The sequence below is a fragment of the Prionailurus viverrinus genome, chromosome D4 (assembly GCF_022837055.1).
Source record: "Prionailurus viverrinus isolate Anna chromosome D4, UM_Priviv_1.0, whole genome shotgun sequence".
Classification (NCBI taxonomy): Eukaryota; Metazoa; Chordata; class Mammalia; order Carnivora; family Felidae; genus Prionailurus; species Prionailurus viverrinus.
Genome location: NC_062573.1, coordinates 8,168,855 through 8,190,418, shown reverse-complemented (window position 1 = coordinate 8,190,418; position 21,564 = coordinate 8,168,855). Strand labels below are relative to the sequence as shown.

At 50.6% G+C, this 21,564-nt stretch overlaps 1 protein-coding gene across 6 annotated transcripts in view; it reads right to left on the bottom strand.

Annotated features, from left to right (window-relative positions):
- CDK5RAP2 (CDK5 regulatory subunit associated protein 2) overlaps nucleotides 1-21,564 on the bottom strand; it is a 171,121-nt gene that overhangs the window by 15,245 nt on the left and 134,312 nt on the right. For all 6 annotated transcript variants that reach the window (XR_007146266.1, XR_007146265.1, XM_047829741.1 and 3 more), the window contains 7 exons: nucleotides 17,917-17,965; nucleotides 15,056-15,231; nucleotides 10,714-10,833; nucleotides 6,531-6,647; nucleotides 4,445-4,634; nucleotides 3,507-3,628; nucleotides 2,196-2,432 (listed from right to left, as the gene is read on the bottom strand). Coding sequence is in view for 4 of the 6 variants with exons in the window: in XM_047829741.1 (XP_047685697.1) it covers nucleotides 2,196-2,432; nucleotides 3,507-3,628; nucleotides 4,445-4,634; nucleotides 6,531-6,647; nucleotides 10,714-10,833; nucleotides 15,056-15,231; nucleotides 17,917-17,965 (1,011 nt within the window). In the remaining 2 variants the exon portion in view is untranslated. The remainder of the gene's footprint in view (nucleotides 1-2,195; nucleotides 2,433-3,506; nucleotides 3,629-4,444; nucleotides 4,635-6,530; nucleotides 6,648-10,713; nucleotides 10,834-15,055; nucleotides 15,232-17,916; nucleotides 17,966-21,564) is intronic.

Here is a 21,564-nt window from a genome sequence, read left to right as displayed (position 1 = left end):
CCAGAGTAGAGATTGGGAAGCGATGCACTGGAAACAGCATAAGGGGGCAAAGTCATTTAGATGGCGAGGTGGCCTGCCACTCTGTGAAATCTCGAGAGCACTTGTACACCTGAACCCCCAGTGGCACCGTGGGCAGGATGGCACCGTCATTCAGACCTGGTGGAGGAGGGACGACCGAGGGGCAGGGACAGCAGGTGATCCAGTCAGCACTACCCAGAGTGTGGAGGCACAGTGAGGACCGTGCCTAGTGTCCAGGCCTTCGGACGCCCCACCAGCCCCTTCCCACCCAGCCGCCTCCAAGGGCGCACTTCATTTCCAGGGCCAAGGAGCTGGCCCCTCAGAGGGATTGCTTTCTGCCCAAAACAGCCATGTTCAGAGCAGAACTTTGGAACAAGCGCGCTTAAATACAATCCTAAAAAGTCTTTTGCAAAGGAAGAAAGGCCCGGCCGAAGGAAGAATTCCAACGCTCACTCGAGGACACAGGAGCACTTGCGGCACTGGGACAGCACGGTGGATTCTCAACACATTCTCCCGGGTCCTCTCGCGAGGCACACCTAGGCTGACCCCGGACCGGTTTCAGAAGCAGCAAATGCTGTTCAATGGCCGCCTCCCTTCAGCTGCCCCAACTGTCCCTCCTGGGCAGCCCTGGTCCTGGATCGTTCTCCCTGCCCCAAAGTCCCCAGAGCACCCCCCTATCTCCTCAGTCCCATCTCCGCTAAGCCCGAAGTAGGGCCAGGAGAAGCCTACGTTTAAAACACAGACACCCACTACTGATATACATCCCACGCAAAAGGAGGCAACGTGGCTCCTTTCCAAGTCTTTTGAGATTCCACTAGTAGGATTTTATCCTAAGAATGCTGTTTAACAGCAAAAAGCATATTAACATCGACGTTTATTAAAGCTCCAAATCAGAGACCACTTTAATAATCACCGCGGTAACGGTTTCGTGACTGGCGATAATCTGAAAACAGTAATTAGGAAGCCCGTGTGAAAGACTGGGAACCATTCATGATGCAACACTGGGCAAAAACAAAGAAAGGCCGTAGAATGGCACAAAACCCAACGTGAACAATATAAATTCACACTGGCACGTGACTATCAAATGAAGAGAAATAACGCAAAGCAAAATATTATCATTCTGTAGAATCATGAAGGATTTTTCTTCACTTTTTTTTTTTTTCATATCGTCACATCATCTTCTGGTTAAAATTTTAAATTCTTTATCAAGGAGAAATCAATAAATCGATCACGGTAAGTTCTAAAGCACACTGGGTGCTCTTTAAGAGATTTTAATTTCTTTTTTTTTAATTAAGGGCAATAAACAGAATTCCCAATCCCAGCAAAGACTAAGTCCAAACTTTTATACAATATTTTTGTATAAAGTATATTGACATTCCTTGTCCCACTGGATGTGCACACCCACGCTGCGGGTATTCGGGCGATGACCCCGGACACCTGAGGCTCCGTCGGGTCAGGCGGTGCTCCAGGGACAGCACTGGACTCGGGAGCTAAAAGATGATTTCCAGCTGCAGCTCTGCCCCTATTTGCCATGTCACTTTGGGTGAGCCCAGTACCCTCTCTGGGTCTCAGGCTCTCCATCCATAGAGCAAAGAGGATGGCCTGGCCAACTGCCTTAAGTCTGACCACTTTCTGGCTTGTTCCTGGCTCTGTGCTGGGCAAGGGACAAAGGAATGATGGGGACCCGCTCCTGTCCTTTTTCTGCTACCCTACACAGCTTCTGCAGGGCTAGACAATAAACCCACAAGCAAATGGCAAGACAGAATCAGTTTTCAAACCTACCGGGATGCTTTCAGATCCTGAAAGACACTGAGAGCCAGTATAAGAAGTTTAGATTCTTTTTAAAAGGCAGTAAGAGGGACCCAAAAGGATTTTCAGTGGAGCGATATGGGCAGGGCTAAATGGATGGGGGAGTGGGGACAAGACAGGAGGCGAAGAGAGCGCTGGCAGCCCAAACTCCACTTCCCTGAGAACCGAGGGCCCCGGACAGAGATCGGACCACCCTGCCAAAGGTGACGACTGCTCAGTGGCCAGGCCCCTGGCTCCTGGGGTCCAGCATGCCTGCAGTCAGCGGAGGGACACCTCCACGGGGCAAGGGCACCATTCAGAAGCTCACGTGTCCCAGTGACATGCACAGGGCCGCAATCTCAAGAGGTTAGGAGGTGCGGGGGCAGTACCGTGTTTGTCCAGCTGCAGGGGCCACTCGGGGACACACGGGGTCTGGAGAGCCCCGGTGAGGGCTCCTTCCTGAGCCTTCTTCCCCTCCTTCGCCAGCTGCCCCTCCAGCTTGCTCTGCAGCGTGCTGTTGGTCTCGATGCTCCTTTCCAGCTGTCCCCGCAGAGCCTGGATCTCTGTTAGGAGACCGTGCAGGTCACTGAAAGGGTCCTGTCCCCTCCAGCCTTCTCCTGATGGCTCTGGAAACAAGCGCAAAGGGAAAACCTTGAACGTCTTCTGCCTCCAAAAGGTCAGCCATCAAAGGAGCGCAACAGGGTCTTAAACCCGACATCGCCACCGCCCTCCCCTTCCTAAGAACTAGGTACAATTTAAAATAACAACTTGACTTAAAAACAAAAATATTGGCAGACTTAATTGCCGCTATTCCACAGCCTAAATAAGAGCTGGAAATTAATTTTCGCTTCTGGCCATAAAAGCCTCGCAAATTGCACACCAAACCCCGAAATTATGTCTAGTAGTAATAAAATCTATTTGGGCTGGAATTATAGAATGAAAGGGGCTGATTTTAAGAGCCACAGTATATTAAAAAGGCACAACAGCAAGAATAAGAAAAGTGACTTGAGGAGAAAATGAAAGCTGTGAGGTGACCCTTTTCTAGCTAAACTTTCAATAGGGAGAAACCATCTGGAAAATTAGTTAAAAAACAAAACAAAACAAAAACCCTAGCACACCTCAAAAAAGATTCTGAAACATTAGACCTGACAGTCAAGTTGCTCTGATCTGGTGTCTAGAGGACCGGGGCGAAGCACCATCCCGCAGCAATGCCCTGCGATGTGGTAGGTTCTCCATAATCATGTGCTCAATGAATGGACGAAAGAAACACGCACTAGCAGGAAACGTGTAATCAGATTATTCCTCGAGTGTCTACTGTGTCCCAGGCACTGTGATAGTGTGCTGTTCAGAAATGAGCTCGTTTAATTCTCAAGACTCCACAGAACAGACATTAGGACACATATTTGATGGAGGCAGAACCAGGCCCAGAGGGGCGAGGCGACCTGCGGAAGGTCCCACGGCCCGGGAGCGAGGCAGAGAGAACCCAGGCCTCGGCTGGCCTGACCCCCACAGCCCGCGTCCTTCCGCGTTTCTTGCTGCTGCAGAAGAAGAGTGGGCCCGAGGGGCTCGCTGCGAAGCGTGCCCCTCCGCCCAGGAGGCAAGCCTGGGTGTGACGGCGGCATTCCGGAACGAGCGGCCAGCCCCCAGCCCCCACGCAGCAGCCCCAGGACGGGAAGCGCCTCGGGCAGCGCGCCCAGTACCTCTCGGCCTCCTGTGCTCCTCGTCCAGCTTCGCGTACACCTTCAGCTCCACCCGCAGGGACTGCAGGAGCCTGTCGTTCTGGGAGAGCAGCTGCTGCCTCGACTTCGCCTCCTCCTGCACCCTGGAGAGGCCCCCCGGCCACAGGGAGGGGACGTTAATTCTGACGCACGGGGACTTGCTCTGACTCCACAGCCGGCAGAGTGTGGACGAGACTGACAAGCGTGGGTGACAATTCCAGTCACGGCCACTCCTTCCTGAGCGGCCCCCTGGGCCCGGCCCGGACGTGCGTGATCGACACCCAAAGCGTACGTGTTCTCAGTCCCCAGTGCACAGATAGCATATGAGGAAGTGAAGCTTAAAGGTTACGTCTCACCCAGGGGTGCAGAGCTCGGGAGGGCCCGGGACTGCACGATGGCAAGAGAGCGATCTTGCTGGGGGACAACTGGAAACATGGGACAAGCCAGAGACGAGGGGAAACTGCAAAGGGGGCGGTCAGTACGAGCCCTTTCATAACTAAGTCGGACAAACGTCCCTCCTCTGCGCAGACTCCCCTCCGTGGCTTCCCAGTCACTCAGAGTGAAACCCCAGTCCTCCCCACGGCTGCGAGGGCCTACGGGACTCGGCACCCAGCCTCTCCGGTCCCCCTTCACTCCAGGCGCACTGGCCTCCCTGCTCCGCCCCGCACAGGCCAAGGACACCCTGCCCCAGGGGCCCCACCCCTCCGCTGCCTTCAGGTCGCCGTTTAATTCAGAGAGGCCTACCCTGACGTCCCCCGGAGAAAAACAGCCATCTGCCCCCCCAGGCCCTACCCTCCTCCCTCAGACAATTCTGCTCCTTGTGCTTTGTTCCCACCTGACGTCGTGTGCCTGAGTGTTTGCTGGCCTTCCCCGGCACTTGGGCAGGGGTCAGCGCGCCCCGGGGTGACCCTGACCGCTACCTGCTCAGTTCGCTGCGGGTGCTGCACACTTCCCGGAGCAGCTGCTGGGAGTGCCTGTCCCGCTCGCAGACCTCCCTCTGCAGCCTCTCATTCTCCTCCTTCAAGCAGGCGTACTCTCGCCGAAGGAGCTCGAGGTTCGCAGCCTTCCTGGAGAGGGACTCGCGTAATTTCTCATTCTCCTTCTGTTTATCTGCAAACACAAAAAAAGCACCACTGAGAAGAGACACCATTTGTTTTTTCCAACCCTATTACGCAAATACGGCCCTTCAGCTCAAGCACTCCAGGAATACAAAACAGAATGAGATTTAATCTGGCATTTATGATTTTGGCATTCCAATTATCTTATGCATTTTGGGCAGATAAATCTGTCAACATCAAGGCTGCAGATTAAACGTCACTGGGATGAAATGGGCCTGTTTAATTTTCTATACAATAATGGGCCGTGCAAACCTAGTTACTTTGCCGTCGCGGAGCAAACCGTGGGTATAAATTATAGACACAGGCAAGAAACAGTCCCAAACTCTGGCAACGGATGTGAGAAAAGTCCGTAAGCCCTCCGGTAAAGCCAGCAGGGCTGTGCAAAAGGCAACCTGGGGCCCCATCTGCTCCTCAGCCCAGGAGAGCACCTCTCCTGATGGAGAAAACACGCCCAGGACCCAGAGACGGGGCAGTTAAGAGCACGCCCCGGGGGCACAGTGGCATGTTCAAGTGCACTCTTCTGCCTACCCGGAATCTAGGGACAGAGAGATTAAGACCTCCTTCCCCAAGGTCACAAAGCCAAAGAGGGGCCGAGCTTTTCAGGTCCCACTCTTCGCCCCGGCACGCTGATTTCTGAGCAAGTGCTCCTCTCCTCCTTCACACTCCAGCCACAGTGAGCTTCCTACAAGTCCCGAGCGGTGGATACTCTCCCTGCCACTAATCCCCAGGCCTCTGTCTGCTCTCTTTCTTCTACTTAAAAGGCCCTGGCTCTTCTAAATCTTAGGCACCTTGGCTAATCCCTGCTGAGCCTTCTGGACTGAGCTCTTGAAGCCGAGCCTCTCCTGGGTGTTGTGCTCCCTGAGCCTGCCTTTGTCAAGCCTGATCCTCATGCTGGCCTGCCACGGGCTGCCTGGCTGCCTCTGCCATCAGACCACGGGTCCCTCGAGGGAGGGGACCAAGTCTCATTCATCTCTGTATCGGTCTACACAGGCCCTAACATGTTTGCTGAGTGAATGAATGATCTGCAGAAGCCTGGACTCTGTCTCTTAAGACAACAGCCGCATCAGTATCCTCTAGGGAAAGTAGAGACGCTGACCCACGTCCCAGCTCTGCCCATTTCTAGACAAGGGACCACAGGCCGGCCAACTCCCCAGGCCTCAGTTTCTTACCTATAAAACAGGACTGATAATTCCTCCTTCCAGAAACATCTTAAGTATTGAGAGATACTGTAGGTGAAAGCTCTTTGGGGACTAAGCTCCAAAAAGAAAGAATTAAGAGAAAGGATCTTCCTAAGAAATACTAGGGGCGCCTGGGTGGCTCAGTCGGTTAAGCGTCCGACTTCAGCTCAGGTCACGCTCTCGCGGTCCGTGAGTTCGAGCCCCGCGTCGGGCTCTGGGCTGATGGCTCAGAGCCTGGGGCCTGCTTCCGGTTCTGTGTCTCCCTCTCTCTCTGCCCCTCCCCCGTTCATGCTCTGTCTCTCTCTGTCTCAAAAATAAATAAACGTTAAAGAAAAATTAAAAAATAAATAAATAAATAAATAAATACTAGAAAACCTCCCTGATAGTAGGGAGTCTCTGGATGAGATTCTGGCAGAGTAATGCATTTCTAGCTTTTCTCTCTTCCACCGTAAACTGAGGCAAACGAGAGGTGGCTGTAGACTTATTAGAGACACTGTGCTAAGGGCTTCACAGAGATAACCATCACAACAGCCCCCTGAGGTACTCTTATTTTACAGCTAAGAATACTGAGGTTCAGAGAGGTTAAGGGACCTGCGCAAAGTCACAGAGCCACAGAATTTGAACCTAGGTTGGTCAGACTCCAATGCATTCTTCCCAGGCCACAGAGGGCTGTGGGGTTCCAGCCGGCAGATGGCTCCGTTAGTTCCTACCTCTGGATCCCTTGGCGAGCATTGTATTGAGAGCCTGGTTCTGCTTCCTCAGGAAACAGATCTCTGATGTCAGAGAATTATGCAGCTCTGATCCATAAGCCAAACCGTTTGTAGAACCTATAAAAACACACATGAAAAGTGATTTATGGATAGTTGCCAGGTCAGTATGCACGGAACTTTCTAGAAAACAGTTTTAAACGAGGAGGAAACACAATACGCAATGGAAATCACTTCAGTGAAGCAGATGAGGTATCACAAGAGTCCAAAGGGAAATAAGAGTGAGCTTATTAAAGAGGAGGCAAAAGGCACCCCCTCCCATTCTCACCTGCGCTCAGGGTGAACGAAGGTGAGTGGGTGACAGTCTTAACCTCTACGGATGTCTCTCCTGGGGTCCACACCTTCAGTAGACCTCTCCGCTGAGGCAAGCTCCCGGGCCCCAGAGCCAAAGCTGAAGCCTTCCCCTTTCCTCCCTCACCTCCCAAACCTGCCCTCTTCTGCTTGTTTCTGCTCCTATCGATGTTGTCACCACCACCCCTAATCTGAGCTGCAAACCTGGAGTCATCCTAACCACCACTCTCTGGCATTGCCCAAGCAGGCAATCACGACTGCTGGCTCTTCCTCACCAGCGCCTCGGATGCCGGCCCACTCTTTTCCGTCCCTGTAGTTCAAGCTTCATCACTGCGCCCTGACCTTGCCCCCCTGCTACTCTGCCAGTGGGGGGCACGCAGTCCACTCAGGTTATCCCCTGCTCAGAAACACCTGACGGCCCTCCGCTGCGAAGACAGACAAACCAAACACGAGGCCCAAACTTCAGACCTCCATTATTTCACTCCAATCTCACGCACAGCCCGCTCCCTCTCTACCCTGGACTCTAGTGGCCTCGGATGCCGCCAAACTGAGCTACTTCTGTGCCCCCACATACCGTGCGGTCACACATCTCCCAGACCCTGTACGGTGAGGTCGTGAGGTCTTTATTCTCTGGGCCTCGAATGCCCAGCTCCTTCTTCACCTGTCAAAATCACAGTTGTCTTTCAACTCTCAGCTCAAGCTCACAGCCTCTGAGTATTTAATACAACAAAGATCAGGGTCCACAGCCAGACAGACCGGGGTTGAGGTCACTTACAAACTCTGACCAGTTTCCTCGTCTGTAAATACCTGCCCAGGCTGTGGTCTCTCTCCGAAAATCCCACTCCTTCCCCTGGCCGGACAGCTGCTCTGACACTCCCTCCACCTCAGCTTTCTGCACTGCACCCTGGGTAATGTCCAGAGCGTGGAGACGTGCTACCTACCCTCTGCAGAGCACAGGGCTTTCCGCGGGAGGCAGGCAGGGGCCTCCCTCCCGCCACCTTCCTTACTACACCACACGGCCAACACGCCGGAGCCTGCTTTCCCAGACCCCGGCGCAGCCAGAACACGGCCAGGCGCCACTTCCGGTCAACGAGACCCGACCGACGGGAAGCCTGCTGGAGGCTTCTGGGAAAGGTTTCTCACCCGGATGAAAAGAGCAGAGCAGGGGGAAGCCCCACCATCTTCTTCCCCGTGCTTTGGACACTGTCCTGAGAGGATGTGGTATTACAGTGACTGCGGCCATCACAGATACTAACTCCAAGCCCAGCTATCATTTCACGGAGTCATTAAACCTGCCTTGGAACTGCCTGCATCCGCATTTCTTGTTACGGAAGACAACAGAAACCCCCATTGTTTACACCGGTTTTTCCTCATATTCTGCTCTCCGCAGCTGAAAGCATCCTGGTCCACAAAGGATTCCCTGTAACGTTCAAACTCCCCGTAAGGAAGCTACGACATCAGGCTTCCCAGAAGCCAATGTTCCACAGTCTTTCTGCACGACAGCACTCCCTTTCCTCGGCTTAATGACTCACAAATCATAACGTCACGTCATTTTTTCATTCACATATGTCTCTCCCCTATGAACTCTGCCGTCTTTGCAGAGACACCTGGGGTTGAATCATGGCTCTGGCTTCTTAATGGCTGTATGACCTCAGGTACGTCACACAACTTCCCCAAGTCTCCACGAGCCCAATAAAAATGATCAATGTTGTTATTATTACTGCTATTACCGTTTGTATTAATATCATAACTGATGATAGGCTAGAGCCCAAAACGGGACCAAACAGCCATCTGGATGAACAGGAAACATTCTGCAGAAGAAGTCTGCTCTGACCACAGCTAGCGTGGTCGCTTCTCAAAGGGAGACCCAGGCCAGAGAAGGGCTCCTGACAGAGCCCGAGCCAGCGGGGTCCAGTGCTGAGGTAAGAGGCCAGTCTTTCCTCTGAAGGCGTCCCTACCAGCTCCCCGTAACTGGTGACAAGCTACCACGTGAGATGACAGTTTTAACAATATTCCACCTCCAATCACAAGGAGCCAGGCCTTTCTCAAAGCCGCTCCCAAGATGAACGACTCACAGCAGGGGGGAGGCGGAGCCACTTTTCTTTCTTTGTCTTTTCAGAGATTGTGAAGACAAGGTGAGAACAGCGTGTCTTTCCACCAGCCACCAGCGTAAATACTTTATGAATGCCTTTTTTGTAAACCTTCCCATCAGAGTGAATTACTCTCCAGAGCAACTGCCAGCTCCGTTGTCGCTGGTGGCCATGTGAGCCCCCAAATAATTCTATAATTGGATTCGCCAGGAAAAATGTAAAACAGAATGAATCTAATTCAGGCATTACCAAGAGTGAATGTGAAGGGTCCAGGCATGTATTTCTTCCCAGGGTTTGATAGGACTAATAACTCAGGTTAATCAATTTCTCTGGGGGTGAGAGACAGGGAGGGAGTGGGATGGGGGGTGGTGTGGAGAGTGGGGGAGGGAGGGAGAGGGAGGCGTGGGTGGGTCCACTCTGTTTATCTCGCACACCGCAGCACATACAGTACTCTGGAAAGATCCTTCCAGGCTGATGGCTACGTACGACAGACCAGGGGTCCAAGGACTCAAGTGCTTCTACGGAGTTCATCTTTCTAGAACTCCGTGATTTAATCTCTAAAAACGTTTGCGTCCCCCCTTGTTGCCGAGCTTTGCAATGTCCAACTAATAACGTTGTACAAAATAAAATAGTGAAATAACATGATAATGGCAAAGAAAACAACCACGTCTTGAGTGAGGCACAGAGCAACGCCCTATTCAGAGCACTGCCTTATCGAAATCTCACGATGACTCTGTTTTGTACAATAATGAAAGCCGGGAGAGGTGGGGTGGCTTGCCCAAAAGCCCCCCAGCTGATACACGGAAGAGCCGGGGTCCACACTCAGCTCAGTCCATCTCCCAAGCAAACTCGGGCTCTTTCCCAGGGCACAAAGCTGCTCCCAAGGCACATTCTTCAGGCACGAAAACAATCTCTTTGGAGCAACAAGGAAAGATGTCCAAAAATATTCTGTTCAAGGAAAACAGGGACAGGCGTAAAGTATTCTACCTTTTGGGCGAGGGAAAGAGTAAGAAGATGTATTTGCATTTGCACTGAAAAACTGCTGTAAGGTTGTGGAAGACACCTACCAGAGGTGGGAGGAGAGGAGCCAGGAGAGGACGGATGGGCACAGAACGGAGGTACTAAGTTCTGTACCATGTGAATGTCTTCCCTACGGAAAAACCCATTTTTAAGTTCCGCATGGAAGAATATTCCATTCAGATCTAACTGTGTTTACGCAGGAATAATGGTGACCTGGGAACGGGTGTGTGAGACTCTCACCAAACTGCCTACACGCTAATACTTTTTAAAATCCATTACTGACAAAAAGACGAAACGCCGCTCTGTTTTATTTTAAAACCCCCTATCTGTTTCTCTACAGCCACCGACGTCACATGAGGAGCCAAGCACAATCCAGGGTGCAGGGGCCGGCGGACTCGTCCAGTGCCTGGGAAGTCACTCCATGCCAGGGACCGTGCGGGCACCCTGCTGAAGTTAGCTCACTCAATCCTCATCGCACCAGGATAAAACGGGGATTATCGTCCCCACGTCATGAACACACTACTGTAAGTAACACGTTACGGTATATCCGCAACGTTAAGTGAGGTCACCGTGGAGGTGAGCGGCGAGGTCAGGATTTGAGCGGAAATCTCTCGGGCCACCGGGGTGAGTTCTCCCCAACACGGGGAAAGCTTATCCAGGCAAACGTAACCGGAGTCCCTTCCCGGATGAAGCACAGGCAGGCTGGCGACAAGGTCCTCCCTTACCTTGATCAAATTCACACCCTTGCCTTTCCAGTTGTCCCCGAAGTTTCTCGTTTGTTTTGATTGATTCTTCTAAACGTCTCCTCAAGCTTCGAATTTCTTGTATATGTTCCATTACTAAGTCTACGGGAAGGAGAGTATTTTTAATTTAAAGTCTGAAGCCCCCAACAAATGGAATAATTTACAGATTACGCCACGATCTTGAAATTCTAAATCGTGCGGGATGTGTTGAGTCAGTCAGTAACTGGCGATTTTTTCCCAGGCATGGTGACCACAGGCCACAGACACGGCTCTGTAATGATTCTCTGCAGCCCTCCACAAGGAGGGGGCTTTACAGCACATGGAAAAATTACATTCCATACAATTTTAATGCTAGCTGTAATGCAGCCCTTTATTCTTCTAAATATCAAATATTAATTTAAAATCTTCCTTATGGTGAAACTAACAGATCACTTTCAAGTCTGCCTGAATTGCCTGAGAGTTGATTAAACTACCTTCATAATGAATCCAGATATTTTTGAGACTAATTCTCTGGAAGGAATATATTTATCCATTTGCCACTTACTAATTTAAGACTTAAACACAAAGCAAAATGATAATCCCAGTGCTAGTGAAAGTTGTAAGAAGGGTACTCTCAAGGGCACATCCTGTTCGTGTGAATATAAATGTGCGTGACTTTGGGGAACTATTTTTATCATTAGCCATAGAAGGGTTCTTTTCCAATGTCTTTCCCCAAATAAGTCTGCTTCTAGGAATCTATTCAAAGAGATCACCAGACATGCTGACAACCATGTGCCAGATGCATGAAAATGTTAATCTTCAGCACTATACGGAGCACTTAAAACTGAAAATAACTCAGATTATTAAGTAAGCTGTGTTACATCCACCGTGATGCAATATGACACAGCTACTGAAACTATATCATGAGGACCATGTAATATCGCAGAAAAACACAGATACAAAATGGATTATCCAGCACAATTATAACTCTATTTAAAAGTTTACAGACAGAAAAGACACATAAACACACAAAAAAGAAAAGATACCTAAATATTGACAGCAGTTGCCTTTGGGTGTTAGATTTCAGGTTTCTCAAAACTTCTACACTGTATCTCAATATAACATTTCATAAGATGTAAAAATTTAAATTTCCCAAATGTTCTAAACTGAGCATGTCCTATTTTTCTAGCCTCTGCCACATCTCACTTGAACAAAGAAAGGAGGAGACACAGTTGCAATCTCGAGGTACACTCTAGAATCAGGATCTAAAAAGCATAACCACATTAGGTATCCAAAGGCAAAACTAATGTCTTTAATTCATCAATTAGGGTACACTCGGTGTGTCTTAGTAATGTTTGTTTTAAAACATTAGACTAATGTTATGACCCAGTTTTAATTCCTCCAAAATGACTTTCATTTAAAAGTAGCACCATGTTACAGATCTTTTCCTAATTAAATAGTAATTCTGCCATGAATCTGAATGTTTATGAGGTGACTTAATTCCCGGGCCTTCAGCTATCTCGATTAATGCCCGAACTGTGGCCAGTCATCTGGTGGAACGTGTGAGGCCCTCGCCGCAGCCCGCAGCCGGGGTGAACCCGTCTGCAGCCAGGTCCTGGCGGTACCTCCCGTCCCTGCCTGGCTGCGTTGCAAATCTGCCGGCGGCCAGTCAGGACGGAGTGAGGCGGGAACTTCTCTATTTTGACCGCAGTCCTCCGCGCAGGTTTAGATCTGCATCACCCGCTGCCGGCTTCTGGGGTAACAGCGCTTGGCAGCCATCGGCCCGCGTCACCTCCTGCTGAGTCTGGCCAGGGGCTGGAAGCATCACTGGGGCTTAAGGAAACATTCCCAGTCGAACTGGACACCACTTATTAATTATGCAGCCCTAACTGAGAGAGGGAAACACGACACTCATCTTTACAAAACGGGAGAAAAACAGCTGTCCCTCTTACAACTAATATCCTTCTGACGAACGCGAACTCTTTAAAGCCAAAAATCCTGCAAGAAGCAACCGCTAAAACCCACGTGTGCATCTTTGGCCTCGTAGTTCCAGTTCACAGAATCGAGGAGAAGAAAATGCCCCAAAATAAGGAGAAAGAAAGCTTCGTGTTCAAAGATACTCCCTTGCAGCAGTGTTCGTAATTGTGGAATTTTAGAAAGGACTGAAATGTTCAGCAACGGGGGAACATAAGGAAAACTGCAGTTCAGCCATTCAACGGACTATATTCTAAAGCCACTAAAAATGATGTTATGTAACAACATGTCAGAAAGCTTATGATATAATGTCAAGTGAAAAAAGGAAAAATCCTTAAATTATCTCTCTACTTAGAATAAAAACACGACAAAAGGAAAAACAGATGCAGAGACCAAAAGTCTGAAGAGAAGCAAACCAAAAAAGCTAAAAGTGAAGTGTATTAGGAGGGCTCCAGAGAACACTGTCCCCATTCAGGAAAGTGCTTGGTAAATTTCACTGGGAGGGCATGATAAGCCCAAGGTCAGGGGTGCCCAGAATAATGAGACGTAAAGGAGATGCCTAAACGGTTCTATATTGGAAATAAACCAAGGTTGGCTGGGGGGGTGAGGGGAGAGGGGGGCAGACATGTGGGAGGGTAGGAAAAAAGAGGGGCAGGCGAGAGAAAGCAGAGAGAGGTACCCAGCACCATATCAGATGGGTTTGAAAGAACAGAGATCTCAAATATTCCCATTAAATAATCTGGCCTGCTGCGCTGTAACCCCCCACTGCCTTATAATTCCTCAAGCCCTCAATCAAGTATGTTTCTCCCGCAAAGGCCTTGTAGGAGTCGATTCGGGGGTTCTTGGAAAGGCAATGAGTTCCATGCCAGGTTGATACAGTACAGAAGGAAGTGCAAATAAGGACAAGGAAACAACTCATAGGTCTGACCCAATTCAGCAGAAGGCAGATCAAAGAGCCAGAAATAACCGAGAGAGACCTAGTATACAAGACTCACAGAAGTCACACAGGGATACAGCCAGAGATCCAAAGAAGGCACATCTAGGTAACTGCCTACTAGAAGAACCCAGGTAACACCTCAGTTATATCACACGTGTCTATTCCACGCTCCAGGTATGTTTTCAGACTGTGCTCCTCTGGGCTCGGGGTATCCTAGAGAAGCCTCAGAAGCCACCAGGGAGGATAAAGGCTCTACCTGTAGCCCTTTCACGTTTGGCCTCCGTGTAAAGTTTCATCTGAAAAAAAGGGGGGTGGAGCTCTGTTGCTAAAAAAGATTTTGATTTTCGAAAACCACGTTCTATGTGATCAGGTGTCAACAAAAGGCTTTTAGAATGGAGGTGCCAGTGTCTGATTCGTGCTCTGGGTCCACTCTGGGTGTCTTGCAAACAACCACTGGAAGAAAGGAGAGACCAGAGGATGTCAGCTGAGGTCCAGAACGTATACCAAGGGTCAGAAAACCACAGCTCCTAGGTCGAACCCACCTACCACCTGTTTTGGTAAATAAAGTTTTATTGGAACAGAGCCACACTCGCTCATTTACGTTTTGTCTATGGCTGCTTTCTGCTACAACAGGATTGAGTAACTACAACAAAGACCATATGCTCCCCAAAGCCCAAAATATTTACTATCTGGCCTTTGCCAGGAAAAATTTGCCAATCCCTGGCCTATATTATCCCTTGAACTTCTGAAATACATTGACTTATAAACATGAATCCCTCCCTAACACCCAACAGGAGGTAATGAAGACTGTAAATGCAGAAGAGGTAAAAGGGAGCTCGGGTAGATGGACGCTTGGGAGACTGATTCTACCGACTGAGCCCATGGGCCACAGTCAGAGGCAGGACAAGGGACTGAGCCGAAGGATGAAGGGTCACACACTAAAGGGAAATACTGCAGATTGACGGAAGTACAAAATGTTCAAATGGTGGGCGGTGGGGGGGGGGTGGGGGGGTGGTTAGGTGCTCTGGGGAATCTGTACGATTCAAAGCAAGAGTCTTCAAAGCGACAGTGCCTCGGAAAGCATCTGAAAGGAACACCAGGAAATTAACCACACTTGGAACAGACACATAACCTCTGCTTTCCAGCCTGTTTTCTGCCACCGTCAGAAGCACGAGGAAATGGCAAATCACGTAATAAGTCATCATTAAGAAATAAAAATGACTCTTCCCCAATCACCAACACTTTCAACAACCGCAGCTTTCCCTGGTGATAAATGATAGTCTGAATGACCAGCTTTGGCCCTGCCAGGATCTCCTTTCATCAGACAAATATTCGAATGTCACTACGCTCTGCTTACTCAGGCAAGACGGCAAATTACTGTTTAAACCAGGAAACCTTGGCCGCATCTGAAGTGCTTAGCAAAGCTCAGCTTACCTTGAGAAAAATGGTTCGCCATTACCGAGGTCCTCCCGGTCTCACTGTCTTGCTTCTGGTCTCGTGAGAGGCCGGAGGACTTCTCGGACATTTCACAGTCGGACAACGCGTGAGAGGCAGAAGGCTCAGGAGACTCAGGCAGGATGTGTTGGTAGGTTAAATTGTCTTCCTCAATCCTTGACCATAGGGATTGAAAGAGAAATCGTTTCCCACACTAAGATTCCAAGCCAGGACCATGACTTGGGAACAAACACTTAAGATCACTTGGCCCCTTGTAATTTCCCCGTATTTACAACTTTGTTTTGGAGCCCTTTTGCTTCCCCAGAGCAGTTTTTAGTGAGGACGCTCTAAAAACAAAAAGCACTCCATGGGCTTGAGTCTGGAGCCAGTGAAGGGGGAGCCACTACGTGGCTTATGGGGAGGGAGCCTAAGAAAGAGCACGGGTCAAAGGCAGCTGCTTATCGAGGGCTCCCTCTGTACCAGGCATGTTAGATGTACTACCTTACCTGGTCCCCACAGAAACCCTCTGAGGCAGGGACGACCATCCTCATTCAGAGCTGGGGAGACTGAGCCGCATCACAAGCTTGCTCACTGTCTCACAGCTTCTTAGTGGCAGAGCTCACACTTGAACCCAGGTCTGTCTGGCTCTGGGACCCCAGGAGAAAGTGGGAGGCCACCTCAAACCCATGAAGAGGCCTTTATGGGTTTAAAACTCTCAAAACCCTCACGGCCTCCAAGCAGGTCCCAAAACCACCACTCTGGCAATCATCTGGTTATTAACCTGTATTTGCCAAGAGCCACCTAAGCCATAAGGAAGAACACCCTGAACTCTGCGAAAAGCCCACCTGAGTCTCCATTATAGATAAGCTCCTTAATTTAAGCTCTTTTCTTTCTCCCACTTTTTCCTATTACTTCTTGTCTCATTATTCATGAGCGCAGACAAGAGCAAAGGACTCCGGAGCTGCCACGCATTCATTAACAGGTAAACACCAGATGCAACTTCGCCCAGACAGTGTGATGGACGCACGGGCTTGTCGCTGCCTTGCCAAAGTGCCGAATGGGCCAAGGGCACCCATTTAATTAGCTTAGGAGTGACCCCTGTGAGCGCTAAGCCTACAGCTGAAAAAGGCAGAACAGAAGGAAAAGAAACAAACCTGTCGGAAACGGGAAGGGTGACACATGGTTAAGGGGGCTGAAAGAGGCTCCACGCACCCCCCCCTCCCCGCCCCGCCCCGCAGCCCATTCTCCAAGCAACCACGGGCGGGCGTCTTTCACAATAGCAAATCTCTTGCCTGGCCCCAGCTTACCCTCCTTCAAAGACTCCCCTCTTCCTGCAGCACAGAATCTGCGCTCTTAACAGAGAATCTGAGGACCAGTCCAGCAAGGCCCTGCCTGTCCTCTGGCCTTGACCCTTACGTTCCCAGCACCAGCTCGCAGGGCCACGTCTCCCTCGCCTCGCACACGGACACTCTCCGGCAATCCCTGCCCCTGGCCTCATCCTTTAGCTCTCAGTTACGACCGCCTCCACCCTGGAGGCCTTGCTTGCCCTCTCCACAGCCCGCCACTGCAATGTGATCCGTTATTAGAAGGATGGGAGCAGAGGGTCGAACCGGGAGGGATCTGCAAAAATACTACAGTGGGAAAGGAGTTTTCTTCCAAACTCACAGAAGCTCTGATTAAAACATCCTCCGGTGAGCAGTGATGCCTCCCCACCTGCTCACTCTGATGATGTGGCCTTCAACATGCCCATAAAATCTACAATTCTGCACCACAGACTGGTCTCTACTTCTTTATCTTAGCCCCAGAAGCCCAAAGGGTCGCTGCTCCAAAGACGAGGGAAATACCCATAGCACTAACAACAGTCAGAACCTCTAACCAGTAAACAGAGGAGGACAACACCTTGACCCTCCCTGTGAGCCATCGAGGCAAACTAAGAAAGTATACATTTATTCCATGAGCGTTCTGTGAACTCCAACTATATGCTACACACTTGGGGCTGGAATTCGAGACACAGTCTCTGTCCCCAAAAAGGCAATTTGCGGTAATAAGACCTCAGGAGTATGACAGACTCAGGTTCAAACACCAGCTCTGCCTTTTCAAGGCAAGCATGCAACTCTGACCCTCAGGTTCCTCGCCCTAAAATGGGAACAATAATGCTTGCCTCCTAGGGTCAGAAATAATGAACGCGAATGCCTAGAGCAGCAGTGGACACACGTCAACACCCGGTTATAGGCTAGCCGCTTTCCCGTTCCGGGGAATTCTGGGAGCGGGAAGGTAAATGCAGGAAGCGTCACATCGCCAGGTGGTAAGTGCTGCAATGTGACGATGTACCAAGTGCTACAGGAAGAATCGCTGATCCCGGGAAGTCGTAGAGAGACGGGGGCACCGGGGAGAGCCAGGTTCATCGCCACGAACGCCGACTCTACTGAAGGACTTCCAAACTACAACAGGAAGAAGTCGAGCATACGGCTCGTGTCCAGGCACGGGCTGGAGGACAGCAACAGGTCAGATAAGACCGCAGCACGGGGAACATGACAGAAAGACGGGTCAGACCGAGGAGGGCCTCAAGTGTCAGGCTAAGGCATGTGACGTTTAGCCTGCAGGTACCCAGGGGCCGTCAGAAGGAACGTGTCGTCCCAGTCACAGAACCTAACAGAGAAATGCCACGAGTGACCTAAAACGACTGACTGAAGGCTGCGGGAAACACAGCGTAAACTGCTCGCTTTGCGAGGGCACCGTCAGTTTCACCGCTGTTTACGCTTCACGTACAAGAGGCGGGGGACTCACTGAACGGGAGGGAGCCACAGTGTACCCAGCAGACCGACCAACCGCCGTCTTCTTCCCGAACGCCACACACTCACCTCTCCGTCGGTTCATCCTGGGTGCTCATTTCCACTTCAACCGATTTCCCTGGGAGCAGAAAGAACATCAAGAAGAAGGAAAACATTAAAAAACAAACAAACAAACAAACAAACAAACAAACAAACCCCAAGTGATCCCTAATAATCTCTGACTCATACATCCGCAGAGGCCCTGTTCCATTTGTTTAAACACTTTTTCTAACAATCCCGGGTATTTCAAGTAGGATGACCGAGAACCCATTCAGACCACAGGCTCCTCCTTCATCACTGCTCTGGCACCAGTTCTGGAGGGACGGGACAGCCCTGAATCTAAAAAGCGATCACAAAGGCGCTGCTGGGTGCATGCTCTTTTTCCTTCTCTAAAACTCTCAACACAATATATCCTCATTACAGGAAACGGGTAACAGAGACAAGAAAAAGAACATGACCGTCCTCCAGGTACCTACAACAGACATGCCGTGGACTTCCTTCCATCCTTTTTTTCCACGCATTTTGGCCTGGGTGACGCTGCACTGGGGCTTAATTGTTTTCCCTTCGAATTTTATTATTAGAAGCATTTTTCTTACTGAATCTGCTTTAGAAATGTAAGTTTTAATGGCTGCATTAATATTCCACTGTAGGCATGCATGTACCAGTTTCTGCCGGTCCCTTTATTTGACATTTAGGTCATCTCCGATTTTGCACTTTTATAAGTAAAGGAAATACACATCTTTGTACATACAGCTTTATCTGCATTTAAATGATTTCCTCAGGAAAGACTCTCAGAAGTGGGATTAGCAGGCAGAGGAGTATGTGAGTGCAGCTGAGTAAGCCAGCGCCTGCAGCAGGAGAATGACTACAAGAAATGGGGAAAGACAACAAAATAAAGCTCGAAACGTAGCTGGGAAGACGACGCTCGGCTCCCCCTGCACGGCCCCGTTTGCTGTCTGAAAGGAAACACGGGAGCCCAGATTTCAAAGAGACTAACAACTTCATGTTAAAAATACTTCAGAACTCTGGAAATTGCAGCCTGGGATGAGCTCTTTGAAGAAGCTAACGTGTGGCTAAAGGAAAAAACAAACCCTTCTGTGGCCGTACTTGAAACACGAGACTATAATTAAAGTGCACCCACACATACCATTTTCAAAACTACTCCTAAAAGGGAAAGTTCTCGAACACCACAGCGCAGAGGAAAGGAGCACCCGGAGCCTCGCGTGTTTGCCTCGTGCCTCGTGGTCCCCACCGCGTGCTCCCGGGGCCGGCTGGTGTTGCTCTCGGGGCCCCCTCAGCACCCCAGCAGCACAGCCACGGGCACCGAGAGCCAGCACGATGTCCCGAGGGCTTGAGAGTCACCTGCCATGGCATGGCATCGGCGGGCACCGGGAGAGGGCCAGCCAGGCCCCCGAGATCAGGTGCCCGGCCCCAAAGATGGCTCCTTGACACTGACCCCGTCCGGAACAGTGGCAGGATTTCCATTGTACAGAAAAGAGGTGCAAATCCAGAAGGTGTGATGGGGCCCCTCTTACTCTGCTCAACTCACACTCGATCACCTACTTGAATACATGCTCCAGTGAAGCAAAGGATTCAGAGATACTCCAGGGCTAGCTCAACCACAAAACTAGGTCTTGATCCTCTTGGTTACATCCTGATCAAAAATGCAGTGACACTGTGGCTCCCCAAAAGGCAGAGAGAGGTTGACAGGCCCCTACCACAGTGGACGGTAGGGCACTACCACAGGGACAGTAGGCCCCTACCACAGTGGTCCCACCTTTCCGTCTTCTACATTCCTGGTCAAGAGGGGAAATATCCATTTGACCGGGTCTATGTCCAAGACGCTGACTTGCAGTCCTGGGCGGCAAGACCCCCGTAAACAGGCAGCGACAAGTGCTGTTAGAACAACTCGGCATGGTCTCGCACCTGCACAGGGCTGCTTACCAACATTCAGCTGGTAAGATTCTGGCCCTAAAACCCTGAGGATGGCCCATCTGCCCAGCCCGGCCCTCCAAGGGACCCAGCAGTCTACACGTACCAGCCTAGCACACGATAGCATCACAGCCTGCCTCACCGTGCAATCGCCCTCCAGGAGCACAGACACACGCCTCGGAAACCGCACAGGGCAGGGTGCCACTGGTCGGGGGCAGGCTTTAAGCACTCTGGGACTTCCGACCAAAAATTCATCTTGTAACTATCAAAAAAAAAAAAACAACAAAAAACAAAAAACAACAACAAAAAAAACCACCTCTCCTCAATTCCTTAATAAAATCCACGACCACAGAAGAAGTGTCCTGAGACCAACCAAAGCACGGGTGTCTCTGTCTTCAAACAGGACGTCCTTTGAGGAGTCTGTAAGGACTCAACAACTGTATCCTGCCCATTCCCCAGCCACAACAGAGTTCTTTAAAACCAAACGACAAATGGTTAGCGTGCAGTCACAGGGACGTCATTACGAGTGGTGCGGTGAACTTCGCGGTGGAAACCGCTCCACACAGGTGACAGGTACCATCTGTCCGGCTGTTCCAACAGCTTAGGGAGCGTGGCATCAAGGCACCGCTTCCATCTTTCAGGCAAATCTTACCGCTACGCCTAAAAGCTGGGTCGTGGCGGGGGCCTCACCTTGTCAAATAAAAACGCGTCTAGTCACCCGCTCCACATGTGAACACGAGAATTATCACGCGGGACCTGCAGGACTGGCCGACCCGCCCTCCTCCCTGCACCGGTCCATCGCGTATGCTGCCTCCATTTGAGAGGCCTCTTTTGAAACAGGACTCCTTTGCTCAAAGTCCACCGGTCGTAGAGAACCCGGTTCAAATATCATAGCCTGGCATCTCCTCCACGGCCCAAATGTTTCTTCCTTTCCGTCCACCAGTAATTTGTGTAACGTGCTTACACTCTCCTCCCGGTGCCCGTGCTGGACACTGAGGATACAGAGATGACTGAGGGGCCATCCGACCCTCGTTGAGTTCACAGCTGAGTGGGGACAAGAGACCCAAAAGACAATTACACTACTGAGCTGTGACAAGGGACAGCACGGGATACCACGGGAGGGCGCACAGAAGAAATGAACATGACCCAGCCTGGACCATCGGGGCAAATTTAGAGGAGGTAACGACAGACAGATATTTGAGGCAGGAAAGGGCTGCTGTATGCAGATAGGAAGCAGCTAAGGCGCTACGTGGAGGGCAGATCCCAGGGCTACTTAGGAGGAAAAATGTTCCATTTTACCGGACAGCCTGGTTCACCATGCTAACTCGACCCCGCATGCCCATTACGGCTCCCAAAATACCTCTCCCCATCAACTATGAATCCTTCCAATACGGAATACCCCTCCAATACCCCTTCCTCCTGGAAGACTTCCCTTCCGAGCTCAGAGATACCTCTCCCTCCAGGTCCCTACTAGGCGGGTCAGACAGAGTCAGACACAGAATGGAAGGGAGCCCCAGCGTAAGATCCAAACCACACAAAACTAGCAGTATTGCCCTCAAATCCTGACTGGGCACTACATGTATGGCCCCGGCCTAGTTTGGAAGGCTGGGACGAGACGAGGCCCCCATCTTCCAGGAGTTTATGCTCTCAAGAAATAAAATATGCTATGGGGCGCCTGGGTGGCGCAGTCGGTTAAGCGTCCGACTTCAGCCAGGTCACGATCTCGCGGTCCGTGAGTTCGAGCCC